Source organism: Cryptomeria japonica, chromosome 8 (assembly GCF_030272615.1).
Source record: "Cryptomeria japonica chromosome 8, Sugi_1.0, whole genome shotgun sequence".
Lineage (NCBI taxonomy): Eukaryota > Viridiplantae > Streptophyta > Pinopsida > Cupressales > Cupressaceae > Cryptomeria > Cryptomeria japonica.
This window is the reverse complement of record NC_081412.1, coordinates 310,358,223-310,385,815: the sequence shown is the minus strand read 5'-3', so window position 1 is coordinate 310,385,815 and position 27,593 is coordinate 310,358,223. Positions and strand designations below refer to the sequence as shown.

Sequence of the window (27,593 nt, the reverse complement as noted above, 5' to 3'; positions counted from 1 at the left end):
GTATTAAGTATCAAGTTTGTTTAAGTTATAATTGGGTTGAATTTAATTGACAACTGATTCACCCCCCCACCCCCCCCCCCCCCCCTCAGTTGCCCTTCCGGTTCCTAACAATTGGTATTAGAGCAAAGTTCTCTTTTTGCAAAAGCCTAACAACTTGAGGAGATCCTATGGTAACTAAATTTTTTAGGAAGGATAGTCCTAAACTTGATGGAACTAACTATGGTATATGGAAGATCAAAATGGAGACACATCTGAACTGCATTGGAAAAGACATATGGGAAGTTACAAAGAATGGCTATGTTGGTACTACTCCGAATCAACCTAATCCACCAACATTGGGTAAAGATGAAGAAAATGATTGCAAAGCAAGAGAAGCACTTTTGAGCGCATTATCAGATCAAAAATCATGGGATTATCAGACCGATCTACTGCTAAAGCTATTTGGGATAAATTGAAAACATTGAATAAAGGAGATACCACTATCAAAATTGCAAAACTGTAATGTTACCGGGTCCGGTATGAAAATTTGAAAATGGAAGAAGATGAAAGAATTTCTGCTTTTATGGAAAGAGATGATGAAATTATTTTAGGAATACAATGTTGTGGAGGATCCTAAAGTGAAGATGAAATTGTTTCTAAAGTTTTAAGAGCTTTGCCACCGACATACAAAATGAAAATAACTGCTATTAATGAGTTGAGAACAGTGCCTAGTACACCAGTATCTAGAGATACCTTGGTTGGAAAACTTTCAGCATTTGAGCTTGAGGAATTTGGTCCTATTGCTACAATTAAGACAAATTTAGCCTTCAGAGCATCATCATCTCCAGCATCATCATCATCATCTAAAAAATCTGATTGGAAAGCACTTTATGCAAAAGAACTTGAAGATATCAGGAGGGAAAATGAATAACTGGAAGAACTTGAAGCACTATTTGCAAGGAAAATGCCTAAAGGTCAAGTTGGAAGTAAGTATGAAGGTAAAGCATCGTTTGAATGTTTTAGTTGCAATAAAGTTGGTTATATAGCATCTAGATGTCCTGATAGACATGCAAGATTGAGAGAGGAAGTAAAAGAACATATATGCCTAACCCTGAATATCAGAGATACAGATTTAAGAAGAACAAAGATAAATCTTATTATTATGTAGATGAAGGAGTTACAGATGATTCTGATGAAGAATCGGCAGACAATGGATGGGAATTTGTTGCAATAAAAGAAGATCAACCGACACCTACTATTCCACCGGTAGAGCAGGCCCTGGCAACTAAAATTGAAGAAAAAGATAAATGGATCATTGATAGTGAATGTTCACATCATATAATTGGTGATAAAAGTAAATTCTTATCTTTTCAGGAATATAATGGAGGTCTAGTAAGATTTGGTGATGATAAAGCTTGTTTAATCAAAGGAAAAGGTACTATATCTTTGGATGCTAAGCACAATACTGACAATGTTTATTATGTTGAAGGTTTTAAGCATAATCTTTTGAGTTTTGGTCAATTAGTTGAAAAGGGATTTTAGTTACAATTAAAGAATGGAAAATGCAAAATCATGAACATAACTGGATTGGAGATTTCAACTAGTAATCAGACTAAAGGTAATATCTTTCATTTGAACAATAGTGATAAGACATGGTTGATTACACATATTGATGAAAGTTGGTTATGGAATAAGAGACTCTGTCATGTAAATTTTGATTGCATTGTAAAGATTAGTTCAACTAAGGAAGTAAGGGATTTACCTAAGATTGTGAAACCTCATAATCCAGTATGTAAGGAATGTCAAATGGGAAAGCAAGTTAGAACGACTTTTAAGAGTATTTCTAAGAAGTCCAATAATGTTCTTGAATTAATTCATACTAACTTGTGTGGTCTGGCAAGAACAAGAAGTCTACAGGGAGATAGATATTTTATGCTAATTATTAATGATTATTCTAGAATGTGTTGGGTTACTTTTCTCAGGGAGAAATCAAAAGCTTTTGGAAAATTCAAGTTATACAAGGCAATGGTAGAGAATGAAACCGGTAAGAAAATTAAATGTTTGAGATTTGATCAAGGAGGAGAGTTTACATCTAAGGAATGTAATACATTCTGTGAAGTGAATGGAATCAAAAGACAACTATCAGCACCCCGGACACCTCAGCGAAATGGAATTGTGGAAAGGAAGAACAAAACTATTCTGGAAGCAGCTAGAAGCATGATATTGGAAGCAAATCTACCTCATATGTACTAGAGAGAAGCAATGAATACAACAGTTTACACTTTCAATAGAGTTCACATCAAAGGTGAAACCGGTAAGACCCCTTATGAACTATGGTTTGGTAATACTCGTACTCTTAAATAATTCAGAGTATTTGGAAGCAAATGTTATATTAGGAGAGATGAGTATGTTGGTAAATTTGATCCTAGATGTGATGAAAGAATATTTCTTGGTTATTCATCTAAGAGCAAGGCATATAGATGTTTCAATAAAAGATTGTAGAAGATGATTGGAAGTGCTAATGTAAAGATAGATGAACACTTTAGAGGAAATTCAAGGTCTGTAGATTCTAAACCAACAGTTGAGATGATCATAAATGAACCAATACAAAGTGCACCAGTACAAAATGTGGATCCAGTCACACCGGCATCATCAAAGAATTCCATAGTAACTGAAGAACAACAACATGTGAATAAACCTAGGTATGTAAGACTGAATCACTCAAAAAATCAGATAATTGGGAATAAGTATCAAGGTGTTATGACAAGAGGAAGGCTGGAAAATGAAGAGGTATGCTTAATTTCTCAAATTGAACCAACATCTGTTATTGAAGCACGTCAAGATGAACATTGGATAAAGGCAATGGAAGATGAATTAGAGCAAATTGAAAAGAACAATACATGGACATTAGTTCCCCGGCCTAAAGACAAAAATGTAATTGGAACTAAATGGGTATTCAGAAATAAACTTAATGAAGACAGTAAGGTAATCAGGAACAAGGCAAGATTAGTTTTTAAAGGTTATTCACAGAAGGAGGGAATTGATTATAATGAAACCTTTGCACTAGTAGCTAGGATTGAGGCAGTTAGATTATTTCTTGCATTTTTAGCTCATAAGAACTATAAAGTATATTAGATGGATGTAAAATGTGCATTTCTGAATAGTGATCTTGAAGAGGAAGTTTACATTGAACACCCTGATGGATTTTCATTGAAAAATGTTAAAGATATGGTTTGCAGATTAAGGAAAGCTTTGTATGGATTGAAGCAAGATCCTAGAGCTTGGTATGATAGATTGGACAAATATATTTTGAAGCTTGGTTACACTAAAGGTAATGCTGACAACAACTTATATTTCAAAGTGACTAATGATGACATCTTGGTTGTTGAAGTTTTTGTTGATGATATCATTTTTGGAGGAGAAGATGGATTGTGTAAGGACTTTGCTAACAAGATGCAGGAAGAATTTGAAATGTCTATGATTGAGGAGATAAAATTCTTTTTAGGATTGCAGATTTCACAAATTGATAGAGGTATATTCATATGTCAAACAAAATACTTGAAGGAACTACTGAAGAAATTTGGTATGGAAAACTCCAAACCGGTAAGTACTCCTATGACTACAACTGATAAACTGCCATTGAAGGATGACTCAGCTCCCGTTAATCCAACAAGATACAAATCTATGCTTGGAGGTTTACTATATTTGACACAAACTAGACCTGATATAATGAATGTAGTATGTATTGTTTCAAGATTTCAGAGTAATCCTAAAGAAAATCATAAATCAGCAATAAAAAGGATTTTCCGGTATCTACAAGGCACGACAAATCTTGGTTTATGGTATCTTAAAGATGAAATTTTTTATTTATGTGCAAATACCGATGCAAATTGGGAAGGAGATGTAGATGATAGAAAGAGTACCACTGGTAGAGAATTCTTTCTTGGTAGCAGATTGATTTCATAGATAAGCAAGAAGTAGAGTTGTACATCATTATCAACAACAAAATCAGAATATGTTGCACCAACAACTAATTGTACTAAGGTATTATGGATTAAGAAAATGTTGAAGGACATAAAGGTAAAATGCAAAGAACCTATAATCATTTATTGTGATAATTCAATAGCAATTGATATATCAAAGAATCTGGTATTTCACTCTAAGACTAAGCATGTTTCTATCAAATATAACTTTCTGAAAGAGAATGTTGAAGCAAAAGAAGTAAGATTGGTTTATGTGAATACTAAAGAGCAGATTGCAGATATCTTTACTAAGCCTTTGCCTAAGGAAACCTTTGAATATCTCAGAGAGCAGCTTGGGGTAATACCCTCACCGATAGAGACTTAGATAATTGAAGTTTGTCATCAAACCGACAGAAACTAATAGAGAAATCTTTTTTCCGGCTTTGATGGAGGAGAGCTACTTCTCAGGGGGAGTAGTTGGTTGTATGTTCCAGTATTTCTACTTAACTGCTTTGACATTTGATGTCAAAGGGGGGGAGAGATCTATGGAAGCAAAAACATTCTTGGGAGAGAGATCAAGACACTATTCATTGGGGGAGAGATATATACTCTTTGTATTTTGATTTTGATTTCTGGTACTGATCTATTATGGAGATTGTTGGTTTTTGGCTTTTGGCATTCTGCTATGGCACTTGGATGTTTATCCATCTAGTGTTGCCATCAATGCCAAAGGGGGAGATTGTTGGTATTATGGATGTGTTGCATTAGTTTTGTCATTGATGTCAACACTTATCCTTTTGGAGATCTACATTGTTGATTTAGTGTTATGGTTATATTGGTTTACTGTTGAACCAACACATTATGTTCACCGGCAAGGTCAATGACTTATGCACAATCACCGATATATGCTCACCGACAGGTTATATGGTTCACTGACATAGTTGATGACTTGTTATCATCTGGAGACCACTTGATTATGTCAAAGACATGGTTTGGATACTTGGTTTTGGTGTTTTGGTTATTGGTCTAATCGGATTGACATATTTGTTGTTACCGACAAATTGGTCTAGGTTATGGACCAGTATATGTTATCTATTCCAGATCAACACGACACATTATGGAGATGATTTATTGATTGAATATTGTTGTAAATGTATTGAGCTGACATGATGCATCACATCAAGACTTATTTGCAATTGATTTAATTATAATATTCTTAGCAAGTTGACCTACACTTTTGGTCTTAGGTTTTGTATATATGTAAGATCTCATTTATGAGATGATAGAAAAGGATATGGTTATGGTATGGTATTGTAACACGATATGTGCGAATATTGAAGATCATATGAGTAGACTATAGAGAAGGTTCAAGGAAGGTTTTAATGTGTTTATCAAAGCTTAATCGGTACTGAATCCAGCATTGGAGATACTATTTTGAGCAATACATTATTCTAGGATTTAACCATCCTACTGTAGTCATTGTGACTCCCATTTGAGCAGTGTGCTCTAGGCGGTTGGCCTTTTTGCATGTGCAAACCCCATTTGTATACACATACTATCTGCAGTAGTATCATCTGATTGTGAGTAAGGTTTCCAACCATGGTTTTTCCCCTTACAGAGTTTCCACGTCAAAATCTCTGTGTTATGTGTTGTGGATGTTGTTTCTCTTTTTGTTCCATGCATTAAGTTTCACTGGTATTGATATTAACTATTAATCTGTTAACCGACAATAAGTTTGGTTTACCGGTATTAAGTATCAAGTTTGTTTAAGTTATAATTGGGTTGAATTTCATTGACAACTAATTCACCCCCGTTTCAGTTGCCCTTTCGGTTCCTAACATTCTTTAGTATTGAAACTTACCTTAGTTTTTTTCCTTCTTTGACACTCATCACAAAAGGTACTTGCTGGTTTGATAATCTGTGGTATGTGCCTTGCATATCCTTTCTTGCTCACTTTGATCAAATTGTTAAAATTAATGTGTCCTAACCTTCTGTGCCATAGCCAGCTCTCATCAACTTGTCCCATCATGCATTAAGACTCAAAGCATTCCTTAAGGTTATATACATTGCCATATATCATTTTACCTTTAGCAACAAGCTGATCACTGCTCTTTTTTTTTTATTTCACAGCCCTTGGAATCAAATGTAAACTTATATCCTTTGTCACACATTTGACTCACACTTAGCAGATTGTGTTTCAGACCTTCCACATAATATACACCATGAGCTTTTAGCTTGCCATCAATGTGTAATGTGCTTCTGCCCTTGATTTTGATTGATGAATTATCTCTAAACCTCACTGATCCACCATTCCAATCTTCAAGCTTAATGAATTTCTTCTTATCACCAGTCATGTGGTTGGAACAACCACTGTCAACTACCCACAAGTTTTTCCTTTCAGCATGTAGGGCAGTTTGAACAATCAAACTTGACTCAACCTTATCTTTATCATTTTCTGCCCAAGCTTGTTTTGTTTCTTTTTTCTTTTATGTTATCCCATTTTGTTTTGGTTTTGCATTAGGTTCAGATGTTGACACTGTCTTCTTTTTCTTAACTTTCCTAATGGTTTCTATTTTCTTTTGCTTAGCTGTCCTAAGCTTACAGTGTTTTGTTATGTGTCCCAAATTTTGACAATGATAGCATTTTACATTTACATTGAATGATGAATTTTAAAGTCTATTGTAGGACTGAGATACATTTCTTCTACATTCATAACTCCTATGACCATACCCATTACATTCATAACACATGACACTCATATTCCTAAGAGCAACAAACTGATTTCTACTTTCAAAACTAGGTTGAGATCTATGCATGATCTTACAATCAATAATTCTATGACCATAGGTATTACATTTATAGTAGTATCCATGGAATTGCGATACATACCAATCATTGTTGAAATTATTTCTCATTGGTCTCCTTGGAGTAGCATAGTTTGGTCTTTTTGAGCTCGTCCTTCTTCTATCCTTGAATTTTGTGAAGCCTCCATTATCAACATTGGCTTTTCTTTTAGGGTCAGCATATTGGTTCATTGACTGATTCTTTGTAGCAGCAACATATGTCTTCTTCTCATTGGGCTTGCTGATTGTGAATATTTGTTTGACTTCACTTTCACTGAAGAGGTGAAGTGTATCTCCTTGCCTGATGAATCTTTACTGTTAGAATATTGTCCCTTTTCAAATCCAACACCATTGATGTCCTTGTTGTTGTTGGTATTAACCAGTGACTGAGAGGGGGGTGAATCAGTAAAAACAATTTATAAACAATAATATTCCAAATTGACCGGTCTGCAACTACCCTTTTTAAATTAACTTAAAACATTGCATTAATCATGAAGGTAAGAACATTGAAGGAAAGAGATTTGCATGCATCAAATAAACATCACATAACACCAACAATTATATGTGGAAACCCTCAGTTAGAGGGAGAAAACCACGGTGGGGATAACCCACAATCTCTTATAGTGCAGTAAAAAGAGTGTCTGGTTAAGAGCTTACAATCTTGTTCCTTTCGAGAACATCACCCTGTTAAAAATGACGGGTATCTTATTAATAATACCTTAGAATTTGTTAGGATTCATTTTGCAAAAAGATTTTATACTTCCTTCATGGAGCGACCCTGTTAGGAGATTTTACAAATAGAACCGGTTTAGGTTCACCCTGTTAAGGGAATTAATCTGCTGCAATGATTAGAGAGCAACAAATCATTGATCTGATGATGACACTTTTCTATCGAATAGATCCACTCTATATCTGCTTCAATCTCTTCTCGGTGATGACTTCACTGATTCATTAAGGAACCCTTCTGCTCTTAGCTTGTTCTTCACCTTACTCTAATTTTCAATCTTTGCTCACTCACAACTCCCACGACACACACACACACACAAAATATCAAGATGAAAAACATGTATATAGCTGTATTCAATCTTGGCACTAACTTTCCCTCCAAAATTCGAACTCAAAAATCATTCTATGTGCCAATCTATTCGTTCCACAAATCTCACCAATTGTATCAGTGAGACTATTCGTTCATGCCACAAATCTCGTCGGTTCTCTAGCAAGCACTCCGACTTCAACTAGCTCTTTCTAAATTTGTTGGATCCACATGTTAGCAAGCCAAACATGATGATGACTACGCATTCTTATCCTTTTCACTTTGCATGCTTAGGTCACCTCGATCCTCTGCTTTTCGCTCCTTCAAAATCTAAACTTGTTTGTCATCATCAATTCTTTTTGAATCTTTGATCACAACTCATGAATCAATTTATTGCACACATAGAGAGAAAAGGGGTTGTGGATAGGGGTTTGCCTTGGGTCAAACCTCGATTTAGGAATCAACCTCAAAATTGAAATGATAATTATAAAGGAAATAGAATTGAATTGTATAAAGATGCTTTCCCTTTAAGGGAAAGGCTAGATTTGAAATCAAGTGCTTGTAATTAAAGTGTATACCTTAATGAAGCTCACTTGAATCCTCACACAAGGTTTTTAGGATGTCATGTAGAATTCCTTCATGTAAGTTTAATCATGTATGCCATCTTTGATGCTTGAATATGAATTAACCTTTCCTTCAATGCTTGATGAATGCTTGATTGCTTGCTCACTTGAATTGAATTTGCTAGAGTGTAATTGAGATCTTTATTGAGGTTCTTGGCTTCCAAATGAGAGGGGTATGACTCCTTTTATACTTAACCATCTAACCATTTGAAAATTATTTGAATTTTTGGAGTAGGCTAACACAAGACCTAAATTCCCGCTCACTTGATGTAACTGTTGTTTGGACCAAATTTGGGTCCTAATTAGGAGGACCAAGGTGGTTGGCGCTATGGTCTTGAGCTAGGACTAGGGCACCCTAGCACCACCATATGAGTCTCTTTAGGACTTTTCTGATATCTAGCCACTATACCAACTGCATGAGCAATGTCCGATCTGCTATGAACAACATAGTGTAGTTGTGTAGTTTACCAATCATTGATCTATACTTAGTTTCATCCACTGGATCTAAATCATCTTCCTCAATAATCTGCAACCAGTAACCATAGGGGTTCCAACTGATTTAGAGTCTTCCATTCCAAAAGTTTTCAATACCTCCTTCACATATTTGGACTGGTTGATAAAGATTCCTCCTTTCATCTGTTGGACCTGCAAACCAATGAAAAATTTGATTTCACCTATCAAAGACATTTCAAATTCCTTTTTCATTTCTTCTGCAAAAGTTAAACTCATGGCATCATCTCCTCCAAATATGATATCATCTACAAACACTTTTGCAATCAATAACTTGTCTCCTTCTGTCTTCAAGTAAATGTTGTTGTCCTCGTTGATTCTTTGAAATCCAATCTTTATCAAGTGTGAATGAAGTCTCTCGTACCAAGCCCTTGGAGCTTGCTTTAACCCATATAAAGCAGTAGTTTTATAATGAAGACTAAAACAAGCATAGCATGAAGGGTTTAGAAATGAAATAGAAACTTTGAAGACTTGATAGTGGTAAGAGGAAAGTAATAGTTTTATAATGAAGACTAAAGCAAGCATAGCATGAAGGGTTTAAAAATGAAATAGGAACTTCGAAGACTTGATAGTGGTAAGGCATAGGAATTAGCAAAAGGAGAGGAGTGTGGTCAAAGCAGCAGCCATAGTCAAAGCCCACACACTCGTAGAAGCCTCTGGCCTGCTAGTCGCCAGTCTTTAGCTTTTTGATTTCCTCATCAAAAAGCTAAATTCCTGTAAGTTTCTAACGGTCAGTACTCTTATTTGCGGTAAAATTTCTTAGATAATATTGGCCCTGATTTGTGAATTTTGTTGGTATTTATAATCGTGTTCTGTTGCAGAGGGAAGAGAAAGAATGGGTTCATCGCTAGGAGATTGGCCCTCCTACAATCCCCATAATTTCAGTGAACTGAGACCTGCCGATCCCTCCCATCCATCGGTGAGACCTTAACTCGCCTACTTTTTTGTTATTTTTGCCCACTTTTACTTTGTCTGAAGAATTTGCTCATTTGATCAAATCTCTGCTATTCAGTATTTTCTTGCTCCTATGGTAGTGACTGGAACGTTTTCAGGGTCTGTAATCCTGACAGACTTACACCCAACTGGGTTGGGTAGACGCTTTATATTTAGCTTTTACCATTCCCATGGTTGGGTTGTTGGGATCCCCTACCTTAGGTAATTGGTGTATGTCCTCTGTTGCTCCAGCTTGAACTTGGGAAGTCTTATTAAGCACACTAGCGTTTGATCTCTGAGACTCACCGACTCAAGTTCATAAACTATCCCTTCCTTGTAAAATCCAATGTCTAGATGCTTTTTAAGAATATGCCACTTCTCTTTAAGCAGAATTGAGAATTATCCTAATGAAGACAGTATGCCTCTTGGACCTTTCCAGCTCTAATCGAAGAACGGGACTTTCCTTGGACCTTTGGTGATCGGCAATTTTAACTTTCATGTTCTTTAGTGCAATATAATATGCATTCCATTTTATGAAAAAATGGCAATGTGTACCAAAAGTTATATTTTTTTCTAAAACTATAATTAACAATGCGTATTTTTTCTAAAGCTGTAATTAGCAATGCCATTTGCAACGCTAGGGCTAATTTTATTTCTCATATAAGAAAACTTCTGATTTGGTTTTCAATTTTGACCTGAAACTTGCTTGCTCTACCGACAGAGTTCTGATACGGTCTTCAATTTGGTCCTGAAACTTCGAGTTGTTTCTAATTTTAGAAAATCAAAGTCAAGACGAAAATACCTTACGTATTTGGGACATAGAGAAGCTTCTGTAGTAATTTGTAGTATTAGTATAGATAGAAGAATAAAGGGGTGTCATAGAGCATAAACCCATAAGTACGGACTAAAAATAATGAAATGGGTACGAATTTCTCATTGGCCTCTTGGATGCACATAAAAGTTGCAAGTTATTTCACCTCTCAAGGACGAGGCAATGTTTTAGCCTTGTGGAGAACGTTGGCAAGATATAAGTGGTACCAAAATTATCATTTTACTTCCACATATGACATTCTCATGTGTTGCAGAGGCCATAGCGGTATTGCACAAGAGAGCTAAGCATTCAACAGAGATGCACACGGGGTTGTGCGGTGTCGTACATCATTCTATATTGACTTTGGACTCTTATATGGGTCATAGAGTAGTTAAACATCCTAAATTCCACATTACATGTATAAATAAATCATAATAAGTGTTGAAATAATAAAGGAAGAGGTAAATCTAGTGAAGATAGTTATTAAGATTTACCATGAAGAGATACTATGAAGAGCCATTAACTGGCTATATAAGTAGGCGAAGAATGTGAAATAAGAGCATAATTCAAATGGATGGAAAATATAGGAGATATATTTAATGAATTTGTATTTAAATATATGTATATACAAAGCATAATTTCTCGAGACTCTAATTGCATGAAAAGAAGACTTCGACAATTATTAACAGTATCTTATCAGACCCCTGGCCTAATTTTCTTGTCAACAGGGAATTGACACCCAAGTGATCAAACACTTTTTCAAAGTTACTTCAAACAATGGTATTTCACAACACCATTCCAAATGTATATCTAGTTTCGGAATTAAAACAAGAAAAAAAAACGCAAACTAAGATCCTATTCCAAATCAAGAAATACCTCAGATAGAGCAATGAGAAATGGGAAAGCAAAAGATAAATATGAAAGCCATTATCACATGCAAACCTTAGATATGTTGGATGTGCTCTCAGATGGAGTGTTGGTTTCCCGAGTCAACAGCATGTACCTGCAAAATGATCATTTGAGTATGGGAAAGAAGGATGAAGAAGTTGATTTATAGAGCTGCTGAGAGGAATGTGAATGGTGGAGATTCAATCTCAATGGACAGTCGGATCAAATGAAAGAAAATGGGGAATCTTCATTGATCATGAATAGTCAGGGGAGTTGCAAACGAGTGAGGATAATTATCTCCTATTTTTCACAAATTTTGGATAAATAGGTGTGCATAGGGTAAAGTTAGTGGTGGCAATGATGACGAGGGGGTGGTTACAGAGGAATCTTGAGTGGATATTTTGGAATTTTATGAATAATAGATATTATATTCATCTGGACATGGATAAATGGGTAATAAAATGGTTGTTTAATTATTTAATGGAAAAGAGAATTTAAGGAGATAATTATTCTATCAAGGATGGGTAGTGAAAGGGGAATTTGGAATGGGATTAGGAAATAGGAATGTTTGTGACTAGGATGTGACAAGGTACTAGGTGATGGTTGAAAATAGATGTTTACACTAATGTTGGTGCTGAATTTGAAATTGCTGCTTGTCTCATAGGCCATAACTGATAACACCATTCTTTCTAATGTTGATGTCAATCCTAGAATGAGAATTTTGCATGGACCATTAGCTGAACTAAATTAGGAGTGCTGATATGTTTTGCTTTCTGGCAGTTTTCAATAGTCTCTAGGATGGGGGGATGACAATTATTTTCCCAAAATTAATTGATGGATTAAAATTAAATACAAAAAACAGTAAAAAAAGTTGCAATTTATCGTTTATGTAAACATTTTGAGTACATTGATGTATGGTACATTGAAGATGAGTCGTAAAATGTCTTAGCTTCTATCTTGATTGGAAATTGTAGCATTGCTTAACACTTCATAGGAGCGTCATTTCTGTATTGTCCTATGTCTCAATTTCAGCCAATGTTGTTAACAATTTGAGGAAATTCATTTTGTAGTTGTTATATTCAAAGGTGATAAAACTTGTGGTCATTCATCATTTGAAAAAGAATACCAAGCTCTCACCAAACAAATAAAAGTAGATATACCAATGCCAACCAAATTTTGAATGAACCGTTTTATAATAAATCCATATAAGTAAAAAACAAGAATAAAATGAGATTAGTTATATTAATTGATACCCCACCCATTTTTTCCCCCTTTTCTCCTTTTTTCACATATTCCAAAAAATAGTTGTTTTAGGATTTAGGGTAAAATTTGTGGTGTTTTTCTCATTTTGATTTTTTCCATTTTAAACCCATGTAACTGAATTCCATTTACACTTATAGTTTGTCGTATTGTTTCTGCATGTGTAAATATAATGCTATATGGTAATATTAGTCACAAGCTTCAACATGCTTCCAAGCAACGTGTTCTATAGAGAATAGAACCTGATAAATAGGTCAACCCAACAAGTTGGAGTGCCAATGTACATGTGCTGGCAATCCAAATATCATCGCTGAGATCATTATATTTAGTTTTTAAGTCATTTTTTTGTAAGCATTATTTGTGATTGAGATTGTTTTGGCAAACTGAAACTAAAAATGGAATTCAATTACTTAGGATCTAATCTAGTGAAATGCAAAACAATTCATAATTTTTTCTTTGTAAAATCAGATTGGGGCTTTGATGTTAGCAGCCCCTAGCAGAGTCAAGGGGCAATGCCCTTGTCACATTCCCTATCACAATGAAGAGTGGGGTTAAGGGGTGGAACCCTTGCTGCCAAACCCAAATTAAAGACTTGGGACCTTGATTGCATGTTCAACCTTTTTTATTTTTTTATTGTTTTTAATGTTAAATGATTTCTTTCATAGTCTAAAGGGGCTTGCTTTGCCTCTCTTCCTCTTCTTGTAATTGCAATAGAGTATGGACTAGCATATTTATAATTTTTTAGGGCTAGGGACCTTGATTAGCTCCTCTTTTAGGTTTAGGATTTTAACTTTTATTTTTTTCTGATTTTTTAGGTTGCTATCTTTTTTTTTTTCACAAGGGCATGAGCATCCTTAAACACCCCCCAAAGCAGAATGCCCCTAGGGATGTCCCCCTTTGGGGTTGGCACTTGGGGGATGACAAGGGTATGTTGTATCCCCATCCCGCTGCTCTTAAGACATCCTTATGCTGAAAAACAATGGATTTTCCTAGGGGCATGTCTTGAGGGGCGGAACCCTTGCCACCAAGCCCAAATCAAAGCCTTGGAGGCCATAGGACTTTCATGGCACATTCAATCCTTTTGTATTGAATTTCTTTAATGTTAAATGGCTTTTTTTTAACAGCCTACAATGGACTTGCTTTGCCTCTCTTCCTCATCTGATAATTGCAATAGAGCATAGGCTAGCATATTTATAAATTTTTTAAGGTGGGGTGCCTTTCTTGGTCCCTTTTTTAAGTTTAAGTTTAGAGTTTTGTCCTTTTTTTTCTGTTTTTTGTAGTTATTGTCTTTTTATGCAAGGGCATGAGCATCCTCAAATGCCTCCTAGAGGAAAATGCCCTAAGGGATCTCCCCTTTTGGGATTGGCACTTGGGGATGGCAATGGGATGTTTTATCCTCATCCCACTACACTCGAACATCCTTTGGGAACATTTCTTTCTAGAGATTTGCTTTGCATTTTCGTTGCTCACCAAAGTTGTTTTGCATTTAAGAGTAGATATTTTTTTTAATTTGATACATGGCTTTGGGCAAATAATATTTATACTCATTGGATATTACACACATGAATTTTTAGGTTATATGTTGGATGTAGTTTGGTATGGTAGAAATATATTGAGGAAATGTTCCTGGATGCATTACCTTCATTATATTTGGTTGAGATTAAGGTGTAAGATTTTGTGTATGGTCCTTGATTTTGTTTGGGTTAGTTGGGTTACATGTATGGTGAATCAAATAGGGTTTAAATGATATTGATACTTGAATCTGATTAAATTTAGGATATTTGTATAGGTCTCGGTTCATATAATTATCTTCTTGGGAGATGTCTCAGATTGTATTCTTTATTAAGAGAATCTATTGCATTAGAACTTGCTAGCCATTCTTCCTTCATGTGTGTAGTGACTTATGGCTGAACACTTGTTTAACTCATATGAATTGACATCTAAATTTGTCGTCTCAATTGAACTATGTTTGAGACCTTCACCCTTAATGTGACTAATGCAATGTGGTAATGTAATCATAACCATGCCAAGCTTATACATAAACTATAGGCATGTTGTACTCACAAATTGGGAGAACTTTGGTGCTTCTATTCATTAATCATTCATTATCAACTGTTTCATTGTGGAAAGGTTTATTTAGAATCCTCCTGTTTACGAGTGATACTAGATTTTTGATACTAAGTTTCCTAGTTGGTTACAACCATTAAATGCCATTGCATTTCCTAATAAAAAACAATTAACTGATTTTCCATGATGCTTCCTAGTATATTGCTCCAATGCCCTATCTAAACACACTTGATGTGTTGGCATAGTTACAATATTCAAATGATACAAAATATGGCAGCAATAACACTCAAGGTTAGTTGTATGGTGTAAATTTACTTTAAGGCTCACATTATATCTTTCATTGTGCAATCCTCTTCTATTTTACTATTGTGTTTGTTTTAGATTGTCATTAGTTTAATTTTAGATATATTTAGGTCTTATTTTATACATCAATCTACCGTGACAATTTGGGTTCATAGCAATGATACTTGTGCTATTGTTGTGGCAATGGAATAACATGTGATTGCAATCTTGGCTTGAGAATAGTTTGTAGATCAAGACAAATTTATCTCACAAAGTTGATCCTTGATTGCCATGCAATTTCTTCAATCTATAAGAAAGTTTCAAGAGATTCTGAAAAAGTGGTTATAATAATAATTCATGCGATATATTTCCTCAAAAACGTGATTTGCTATCATATTTTGGTAATTAAATAATAAAACTGATGTGTTGTTTTGCATCTAGAATAGCAATTTGTAGGATTATTCATAGAGATATTGCTTGGGAAATTGACCTTCTAGATCTTGAGTTTTCTTTCTATTAAAACATGGATCTATCTTTTGTAATGTTCTTGATAAATATTAATGTAATATATTTTGTCTGTTTAAATTTCTAGCTTAAATATTTATCTAGAACCTTCAAAAACACTAGATTAAATTAATATTTACACAATTTTTATAACTCAGTATTATGCTTCAAATTTCATTATTTAACCCTAAAATGAGAAGCCCTAATCAATTACTATTCAACTCTAGCAAACCTAAAATATTCGCCTTACGTTTATACAAATAATGACAAACCCTAATATCATGGGTTGAGTTCCAAAAAAGAAAAGAGATGGCATCTTGAAATATATTATGCAAGTAGTTGGACCAGATTTAATCACAATTTTACATTCACAAAAATATCGAGATTTACAAATTGGGTTTACAAACAAGACAAAGTTGCATAATCCTCATTTACATTACACGGTGGATTGAAATCCTTTTACAAAACATGGATATAGCAACAATTGTAAATAAAGCACCACAGTATGTGCCCTTATAATCTAATTATTGGCTGCAGAACCACAATACAATTGGAAATATAATGGCTTACTCCCAAGGTAACTTGCATATCAAACCAGCTTGATGTCTTTGAAGAGCCACCACCATTAAAGCTCTAACATGACCTCTAGGTGAGACTACTCCTTCAGCCAAAGGTTTTTTGTTCTTTGATGCAAGATCTACAGGGGTTTTGTCCTTTGAACTCCACAAACCCGTGGGTTTTTGATACAGGGAGACTCTCCCTCTCAAACCACACACATGCAAATCCACAAATGATTTGACTTGAAAATAATGTAGGGTACCTCCCATCACAAATTAAGTCAGAAACAACAAGGAGATTAAATAGGAAACAAGAACTTTACTTTCTATTGATTATCCAAAAAGAAAGTACAACAATGTTGTTCTGAAATGACAAAGTTTTCAGCCTCAAAGGACACACATAAATCTGAAATCTGATTTCAAAGTCAGGAACACTTGATATAATATCAATAACATATGCAAGATGAAACTACAGGGAATCCATCAACCTTCAAATCTGAAAATAATCCTACCACTCTTGAGCCTCAGTTTGCTCCTCTAACTCTGATTTTCAACCCGCAAACTGAAAAACTGAAATATCCAACTCAATCCTTCAATATATAAATTCATGGGAGCCCAAAATACCACCATAAAGCATTACCTTGGGTCAAAACAGGGTTCTGAAAAACCATGGTAAAAATCCATACGACCCCAACTTAGTGGACAACCTCTAAACATAATCAATTTCTTCACATGACCTCCACATAGCCACCACTTTCTTATCCAATCGAGTGGTTGTCATAAAGATGCTCTATAACTCCTCCAAACCCCAAAAATAGCACATGCAAAGACATGGAAGCTTGGGTTCCCCAATTTGGGAAGCATGCAAGTGACATGTGTCAATATGCATAGGCATGCATGACAAAAGTAACCAACTTCCAAAATAGACACCTAAGTTATTAGTATTCTTCCAAGATGCTCTTTCAACCACTGCTGACAAGTGTTCACAAATTACTTCCACCTTCCAAAGTGGGTGCATTGGTCAAGGATTCTTTCATTATGCCTTGTAACCTTTATTGACACGTGTCCAACTCCTATGCAAGCTGAAAACTTAGGATTTGGTCAAATAATTTATCAAATATTTAGGACCCAAAAACATTAAATTTATTTATCAGAACATTGTTCCAAACATTGCATGAAAATTAAATAAAATATTTTTTGGTTGATGCAAGATTGCCTTTACACCACTGGATGCTCTTGCATCGGACACCCAAGGTAAGAATTTTTTTGTGAATATGGATTCACAAAATGGAGTTGATTGGTAGTACCACTCTTTCAGATTGTGAACAACCTACAACAAATTCCATCACTAAAACAAGTATCTCTGATAATTTCTTTTTTCTCCTCTTCCAACACCTAGCTGAAACAAGCATTCTTCTTTGATAACTTAGCTCTATACTCAACCTCCTGAATGTGGAATCAATTCCACCATAAACCATCCACCTCCTCAAAATGTTTCTCACATTCTCTTCCAATCTCGTGGGGATTCAACCCACCATGGTCCAGCCATCTCCACCAAAATGCACCCGCACTAAACGCTGCAACACCATACAAATCTCTTGCATACCATACATCACCAGCAAAATCCTTCTACTAACTCAGCCATAACATGCAAATCATCATCATTCTCAAATTTAATAAAATATTAATCACTATTCTCTTCTGCTGCAATCTCATTACTCTCACATCCAACTTTAGAATAATATTAAGATTTTTTTTTTTACCTTAGTTCCATTCATTGCTGCAACTTCAACCTTGTCGTCAATATGATATGTTACCGTTTTAATGCCTTTAGAAAGGCATATTGCTGCTGCAAATTTATCTTCCACCTCCAAGACAACATTAGAGCAATAATCCTGAGATTAATCATCTGCATTTGGTAACAAATAATAAAGCTCTCTGACCAGGCAGTCTTCATCTTCACTACTCTCAAACAAGGAATCATTAGAAAACTTCACTTTCACCTTCACATCCTCATTACCTTCTGCTGCAACTTTTGCTCCACCTGCAATAAGTTTATCCCACTTTGCTTCTACTACTGCAATCCTCAGTAACAAATCATCTCTTTCTCTTTCCATTTTCAAGGCCTCACAAAGCCTCAGCACAAATATTCAAACCCTCAAGTTCTGCACATGTAAATTGCCTCACATTCGGTGATTTGTTTACAATCTCCTCTTAACACATTCATAGATCCTATTTCAAATTGCCTCCTTCGATGATCTGTTCACAACCATGGGAACCTCAGCTCCTCAAATCCAAAAAGTAGACCCATCTTGCAAGTTGCATATCCATATGCAACAAAACTCACACACACTCCACCCTTAGGTCTTGGTGCAAATTTGCCTCACGTTCGGCTCTCTTCCTGCACACACTCAATAGAAATTAAAGATCTTGTAATTTCAGAATAACACTGTTGTACTTTCTTTTCGGATAATCAGTAGAAAGTAAAGATTTTGTTTCCTGTTTAATCTCCTTGTTGTTTCTGAGTTAATTTGTGATACGGGAGTACCCTACATTATTTAAGTCAAATCATTTGTGGATTTGCATGCGTGTGGTTTGAGAGGGAGAGTCTCCCTACATTAGGTGGGTGCATTGGTCAAGAATTCCTTCATTTTGCTTTGTAACCTTCATTGACATGTGTCCAACTCCTATGCAAGCTGAAAGCTTAGGATCTGGCCAAATAATTTATCAAATATTTAGGCCCCAAAAACATTAAATTTATTTATCAGAACATTATTCCAGACATTGCATGAAAATTAAATAAAATATTTTTTGGTTGATGCAAGATTGCCCTTACACCACTGGATGCTCTTGCATTAATTTTTATCCTTAGATCTAGATGCTTGAATTACAAGTGCTTGTAATTTTTGGTTAGTTTTTTTTGTGGTTTTTTCCTAATGCCTCTCAATCCTGTATCTACAACCTTAAAGACAACTGGGAGGAGTGTCAAAAACTATACAATACTCTTTGTCCTAGGCTTTTCTATGTAGAAATAGCTTTTTGTTCCTTTTAAGTGTTGTTTCCCTTTGCATCAAGCTTGTAATGGTATCTTACCATGTAGAAATGGGCTTGGAAGGTGTGGAGGAAGGTCCCCTGTGACTTATAACTTGCCTGGAGCAAGTATGGTGAGGAGTCCCTTTGTGTTCTAAACCCTAATTATTGCATCGATGATAGTCATTGGCATCCTCATAGCATGCCCTATTGGAAGTCCATGTGGTTTAGCTTCAAAATGGCTAGGTGGAATGTCAATGCCAAGTGGAATCCCATAGGGAGCCATATTGTGTCTCTACACATTAATGGCACTCCTGATGTGCAAGGTTGTTGGTGGAGATGGATAATGGAAAATGGTGGGAGTTCTAGGGTTTGAATGTTAGGGTTGTCTCATGGTTTGTGCCTTTTGTTGAAATTCAAGGTTTGAGGGTGAGTATGTGGAGCGAAGGAGTCTAATGCCCAGATTATGGCATGTGGAGGATCAACATTTGGCAACAAGGGATGGTTGCATGTGAAACTTTGAAATTACGACAAGGCAAAGGAAATAAGTAGGGAATGGACAAATTGAATGCTTGGATAAAGACATTTGATACTCTAACAAGGAAAGAAGAGAAAGTGGACTTGGGAGGAAAGTCATGCCAAGAAGGGAGACTCCACAACACCAATAACTTACATGGACTTAGAAGCTTGGCCATGCCTTCATACTTAGAAATTTTAGGTAGATTTATGGGGCATGAAGGGGAAGAACTAGTTACAAGTTTGGATAAGGGGAGATTTTGGAGATAGGAAATGGGCGAATTGGACTACAACATAGATTATGGAGAAAGGGGACATGACAATCTTGTTATTTGGATATCTTTCTTTTGCTAAGGCTGATTAAGATTTTGTTGATGCCCTTTGAAAGAAAGTTACAAACTGTTGTATTCCACAAGGATGCATCCCTTTCTTTATGGGTATTTAGGGATAGAAATGAAGAATCTTGTGGGCTCCTTGGCCTCCTAAGACCTTGGCATTGGTGTGGCTAAGTTGTTTTGGCTCCTTCAAGAGCTGTTTTTGGATAGTCCTCTCTTCTTACACAATTTTGTGACATCTAGGCATCATAGGAACAACTAAGGGATGTCCAAACTCGCCCTTGGACATTCCTCGATAGTCTTGGGATGAATGTCCTTGACAACCTACTTATTTCATTCATTTAAATGAATTTACATGCAATAAGAACAAAGATGAAAGAAGATAAAAGTTTGAGGGTGAGGAGAGAAATTTGTAGCACATTGGGAGTAGACTCAAGAGGTAATAACACATGTTTCTATTAATTTGCTTGATGCATTTAATTACATTTAAGTATTTTATTTAGGGTTGTAATTTTCATTGGAACAATCTACAAAACTAGTCTAGAGGATTATATGCAGATGAAAATGTTAGATTTGTGTGAATGTTGTCATTGATGTCAAACCCGGTGATCCGATTAGGACCGGATGTGTCATAAGCAGTTTTGTTATTGCAAGTTGAGCATCAGAAGATAGGTATGCACATGATCTACTGGAGTCATTTCCGGAAGATCCTTTTCTTTGGAATCTTGAGGTTTGGTTATCTTGGTTTGTATCTAGTTCCGGTATCAGTTATATTAGTTGTATCTATTGTATTGCTATTCGAATGATTATGTTGCATCATGCTTTATGTTTCAGAATTTGTGGCATCTGTATCTTGGAGTTGGGAGTTGTGTGCTTATAGGTCCGAACCTATGGGTCTGGTAGACCTTTGTTTTGTTCCAGTAATTGAGGCATATGTTTCGGTAAATGAAGCGATGGAAGCATATGGAAGATCCGTGAAGGCCAACTTGATTATCCTATTTTTTTGGTCGAGGCATGTTTTGGATAACATGTTGATCCGAGCAGTACATTATCATGTAAATTACGAAGTGCTTGGCCGACACATTATCTTGGTGTATGTGCTTACCGGTATATATAGAAGATGTGAGGATGTGGGAAATCAGCATTGTGTGGCAATTGACGAAGAGTCAGAGTGTGTGAATAATGAGAGAGTTTGTGTGTGTGGTATTCAACAGAGTATGCTTGTGATGTGTAGCAAAATAAGAAGTGTGCAAGTGACCAAGTTTGTATGCGAGCAGTATATGGTATGAGTAGTATATGAGCGAAGGTGTGTGAAGTAGTCTGTAATATCCCAGTAATTTTTTTTTTTTTTTTTTTAACAGTAAGAGTTACAAGCAAACATATCAACCTGTTAAGGTTAGAGAAATAATCCAAACTGCTGAAAAGGAACCCTTCCACCTTTTGTTCACCGAGAGCCCAAGCTGGGAGGGTGAGAGCATATGGTGTTCCGGGGATCGTTATCACCATAAAACAAACTAAAATTACAATGCTTGGGCGGCAAGCCAGCCCCTTCTGCTTATCCAGCAGGATAGAAACCAAACTCTTGGCGGTAAACCAGCCAAGGAAAAATAACAAGAAACCGAAACTCAATCACTCTACCGCATATTTCAGCGGGAGGACATTACATTAAGCTATCACTCTACCGCATATTTCAGTGGGAGGACCATTGTATTAAAACTTATCACTCGACCACTTATTCAATGGGAGGACTGAGTACATAAACTGAATTACAAGCAAGAAGGTGGCAAGCCAGCCTCTTCCACTTATGCAGTGGGGATTATAAATAAGAACAACAAGAATGGATGATCAGTACTACTGAAACAACCTTACAAAATAGAGATAAGATGAGAAGAGTAATGCAGATTTCTATAGCAAGAATATAAATTTCTCTTACAACCAATTTGCAGGCTGAAAGTACAAATCAGCAGCCTATGGAAACTCCAAAATGCTCATAACTCCCTCATTTTTCACCCGAATCAACTCAAATCAGTCCCAAACCCACAATATATCACTCACAACAGCAACCAATCCAAACTACAATCCAAACAACCCAATATTTATTTGGCACGCATCCCAATGCAAGTACAGAAACCCACGCTATGCCTAGGAAGTTCGATTTTGTCTAGGAAATTCATTGCTTAATGAAAATTGCTAAAAACTCACAAAATGAATCACCATTGCTGGGAAGGAGGATAGAGCTGATACCCATAACTGTCAGTCGCTCCAACAGAGAGGTGTGATTAAAAATGTGCTTCAGCCACAGGCTAAATCAGCAGTCTCCAGAATCACTTCAGCATCAAAAATGTCTATGGCCAACTCTGAGAATGTAAGAGAACACAATGCACAACTAGGTACTGTATTTCAAGTACGAAACCGGGTAGCACTAGGGAGATGCACTCCGAAGCCTCAAGTTCTGTCGCCAAACCGGCAGCATAACATTACAATTTTTCAAGATGATGCAAATGGGAGCCCAAGTCTCATATTTATAACTTCACACACCTCAAACTCAAATGCAAATTCCTTCAATTTCAATGCCTTTCATTTGCATTTCATTCCACTACATGTGGACCCAAGTGTGGCGCCAATTCCCCACAAGTCAAACCTCACGCCCAAGGCTTGGACCCACATTAATTACTTGGCAAATAAGAGAGATGCAATATAAAATAATATCCCTCCAAATAAATTCGACATCCCTTATTACACAAGAATTTCGCCAAAAATAAGCATTAATCCCAAATTCAATAAATCAGTAGCAATTAATCAGATTAATTAAATATTAACCCTTATGATAAGGAAAAAATATTTAATTTGTCACATATGACTCCCGTACTGATGACTGCCAAAACCCAGATGAAACTGAGCCAGGAAGACCACTGAACTGCTGCAGAATTAGGATGCTATCCACTGCTAGAAATAGAATTATGCCATACTACCACTTACTAAAAATAGTAAGTCAAGAACTAATGCTCCGAAAAGCATGATCTTTGCGCCTAGAGATAGAGCATGGAGAGCTTAGTAGGATAGTGTCACCAAAATAGTCATTCCCTGACTTACTAAAAATATTAAGTCCTCGTTTCATCAATGCTGGACCCCTCATTCTTCATTCCACCTAGCCTACGGGTCTCAGGAATAGGCTAATGGACCACTGGAAGGACGTCAATGAGAAGGGGACATTACAGAGTCAGAGTGTAGATAGTGTTGCAGTAATTTTTTACTGGATCCGCTGCAAGTAGTTGGTTTAGCAGAGTGGAGTCACAGTGGTGTAGTGATCCCTTACCGAACTTGTTGTAGGCAATTGTGGACAGTCGTACAGTGATCCCTTACTGGATCTACTGTGAGTTTTGCGAATTGTTATTTGAGCTTAATCTGGAACTGACTTCATGTGTTTGGAGATGCAATTTTCCTTAATTCATTTACTTCTATTGCAGTGAGCATTCCGACAGTGAGCTACTTTGTAATTTGGCAGTGAGCCATCCGATAGTAAGGCACCCTTTTTGTAATCACCATTTAACTAGTTATATTATCTTTAGAGTCAACCCTCTCTGTGGTTTTTCCCATTTGGGTTTTCCACGTATAAAATACAGTGTTCAATTTGTGGTTGTGTTATTTGTTTATTTAGCATTTGCTATTTCATGTTGATAAGTTTAATTGATGAAATTAATATATCAGTAAAAGTTTTTAAGAGTGTGGGAATACTGATTCACCCCTCCCCCCCCTCCCCACTCTTAGTATTCTGGTTCATTCAACCAATTCAACAATTGGTATCAGAGCCTGGTCCCTTGCTTGAAAGCTTAACTACTTGAGGGAGATCTTTGCTAGTTGAATAATGGCACTGTTGAGTATGACTGAAGAATATTATTTGGATGAAGAATTGAAGACAACTCTTGAAGATTTGGAAAGCGTGGAATCTGAGAATGAAGAGTTGAAAGAGAATGTGAAGGTAGCAGATGAATGTGTGCAGAAGCTGAGAGAACAAATCCAAAAGTTCAAATTGAGGCATAAGGAAGTTAATAATCAGTTGAAGCAGGTGAAAGAAATTGTTAAGGATCTGATACTGAAGATTGAGGAGAAGAACAAAATAGAGGAAACCCTGAAAGAATCAATTAAGCCAAAGACTGAAGAATGTGAGAAGCTGAAACAAGAAGTGAAGAAGTTGAAGGTAGAAAGTAAAGTTCTTGAAAGTAGCAAATTGTTGGAAGATCTGATAAACATGCAGAAAGCTCATTTAGACAAGACAGGACTAGGATTTCAAACTGGTGAATATTCAAATCAGAATGATAAAGTCAAAGGCAAGAAAGTCGAAGTTGAAGCAGAAAAGAAGCTTGAAGATGCAAGCAAAGCCCAAAATAAAAAATCTATTGCAAGGAGACTACTAGTTCGACAACTGAATGCACAAAGGCACCCATCATTTAATGGCAAGAGGTTTGGTCATAAAGAAAATTACTGTAGAAATCATGCTATGAGTCTGAATCATAATCCGGTTGGAGCGAATAAGGGGAATAATAACTTTCACGAATATTGTCATATATGCAATGGTTATGGTCACAAAGCTAATCAATGCAAATCTAGAACAAATTCAGCAAATTCAATGCAGAGAAACATCAATTGTTACAAGTGCAAGCAATCCAAACATTATGCTAATTAGTGTAGAAATGAAGTTGGTATGGAGAAGTCTATAGAGAAAAATGTGGTGAAGGCTAGCGAATCGATGAAAAAGGAAGTCATGGTTTGGAGAAAGAAGGAGGTGAATAATGAGAACATGCTTGGTATATCGGAATCTGGTATAGGCATCTCTTCCTTTAGTAACTGAGCATATTGCTTTGGTTCCGGGGGAGTTTTCAAGAAAAATCTTTTGGTCCCTCCTTATGAGGTAATTCATGTCGTCGGTTCGGTATGATTGTGTTTGAGATGCAATTTGGTAATTCAAGGTTTGTGCTGACATCATCGACAAGACATATTTTGGCGGCAAAACCCTAGAAGGAATTGGTAAGTTAAATTTGGGAATTTGAGATCATTTTCATCATTATGTGAAGAAGAACTGTTAGAAGAGCAAGAGCAGCAAATAAAGAGCGTAGAGCAGAGAAACAAATCAAGCATGGAATTGAAAATGATTGTCGAAGAACCGAGCAGCGGAAGGTTTTAGTCTATGGAAAAGGTACGACTAGATGAGTTTGACACAAAGAAGTTCAGAAAAATGGAAAGGAGTTTAAGTGAAGCAGATTTGCGGAAGATTAAAGAGTTAAGTCATAAAGGAATGGATTTATGGAGTGAGTTTCTGTGGTTCGACAATGAGGATGTGATTAGGTTAATCTTGAGTAGTGTGCAAAATGAATGTATCGTTTTGGATAAACCCTATTCGATCACGAAGGACATCATTTCAGCTGTTACTGGTCTGTGCGACAGTGGGAGTGTACCGGTCAAGAAGACGGTGAAGAATAAGGAGGTTGAAACCCTAATCGGTGTGATGGGTGATCAAAGAGCGTTGTTGATCGACAAAATCATCAATCCTATTGTGAGGTATGTTGCATATGGTATATTTTGTAAGATCTATTTCAGAAATAGGGAAGGTTCTACATCAGCTATTGCAGTATATGTTGCGCACATGATTGCTATGGAAGATGCTGTGTTCGATTTGTGTGAATTGTTAAAGAATCAACTGTTAGAAAATATTAGAATGACAAAAGATCAAGGTTACCCTTTCCGGTTTGGATCGTTGCTTGTGTGTCTGGGTATGTATTGCCTGGGATCTCTTCTGGCGAATGAAAATGTATTGTGGGAATTTCGAGTCCCAGTTGCTAGGCAAATCTTTCGATATCTTAATGGGTTGGATAAGAGAGAAGATGCATGTGATGCTAATTTCAAATCATTCTTGGATATGTGGAGTTTCGGTCTGTTATCCCTGATTATCGGTTCGGCTAAAAGGACAGTCCGGCCTCCGGAAAGAGGAAGCGTAAGGAGATTGTGTCCTCTGGTTCTCCGGAACCCAAGAAAAAGCAAAAAGAGCAGAAGCAAGAAGTTATTGAGTTGGAAGATCCGGAGTCCCTTGTGGCTAAGGAAGAATTGGAGGTTGCAGAGTAGGAAGAAGAAGATTAAGAAGAAGTTGATAACATGCAAAAAATGTTGGAAGAATGCAAAGATGCTAGGAAGACTTTATCCGAATGCATAGATGAGATGAGAGATTGTATCAATAGTGCCAACAAAGTTTACAGATATTGTCTTTTATGGTCAGCAACTATGGTGAAGCACAAAGAAAAGATTGAAATTGTTGAAGAAGAATTGAGTTCTATTGGCAAGTCATTTGATTTTCTGAGCGACAAGGATGGAGAGCAAAGGAAAAAGGTATATTCCCTGCATGCTGAGTTGTTTCTTCTGCAAAGATAGAGGGAAGACTATGTGAGTATTATTTGGAAAGTTAAGGAAATGGTTGAAGCTAAATTGGAGCACTTTTCAACATTGCGTGGTCATGCAATTGAGTATGAACAGAATTTGTCTGCTCTGGATAGTTTTTCTCATGCTATTGATGTGTTGGTGGAGTGTAGGAGTTTATTGGTTATCATTAAGTTCTCTGTTCATTCTTGGAAGGTTCTCCTTCCAGAGCTTAAGGAGAAATACAAGCAGATATTTCAGAAGAAAAACAATTGAGAATCTTTTTGAGTTGGTATGCATTTTTGACATTATTTTTGTAGTTGAACGCATTTATTTTTCTTTCTTTCTTTTTCATTAAAGGCACCCTTTGTCCTTGATGTCAAAGGGGAAGAAAGGTAAATGGAGAAATAAGGAGATATATGAGTAAGGGGGAGTTATATGCAGATATGTTTCCGAGTTTATTCTTTTTGAGATGTTTTGCCATCAATGACAAAGGGGGAGATTGTTAGATTTGTGTGATGTCAAACTCGGTGATCCGGTTAGAAACGGATGTGGCATAAGCAGTTTTGGTATTGCAAGTTGAGCATCAATGGAAGATAGGTATGCACATGATCTACTGGAGTCATTTTCAGAAGATCCTCTTCTTTGGAATCTTGAGTTTTAGTTATCTTGGTTTGTATCCAATTTCGGTATCAGTTATATCAATTATATCAGTTGTATCTATTGTATTGCTATCTAAATGATTATGTTGCATCATGCTTTATGTTCCAGAATTTGTGGCATCTGTATCTTGGAGTTGGGAGTTGTGTGCTTATAGGTTTGAACCTATGGGTCCGGTAGACCTTTGTTTTGTTCTAGTAATTGAGGCGTACGTTTTAGTAAATGAAGTGTGTGATGGAAGTGTATGGAAGATTTGTGAAGGCCGACTTGATTATCCTATTTTTTTGGTTGAGGCATGTTTTGGATAACGTGTTGATCCAAGCAGTACATTATCGTGTAAATCACTAAGTGCTTGGCCGACACATTATCTTAGTGTATGTGCTTACCGATATATA

The 27,593-nt window shown here is 36.2% G+C and overlaps 1 protein-coding gene across 3 annotated transcripts in view; it reads left to right on the top strand.

The window, feature by feature from the left end:
• Nucleotides 1-9,504: 9,504 nt before the first annotated feature.
• Nucleotides 9,505-27,593, top strand: part of LOC131060576 (DET1- and DDB1-associated protein 1) — an 81,922-nt gene continuing 63,833 nt past the window's right edge. Inside the window, exons 1-2 of one of the 3 annotated variants that reach the window (XM_057993864.2) lie at nucleotides 9,505-9,680; nucleotides 9,772-9,869. In XM_057993864.2, the coding sequence (XP_057849847.1) occupies nucleotides 9,786-9,869 (84 nt within the window). In that variant the 5' untranslated portion in view covers nucleotides 9,505-9,680; nucleotides 9,772-9,785. The other 2 variants (XM_057993862.2, XM_057993863.1) reach the window with 2 other exon arrangements.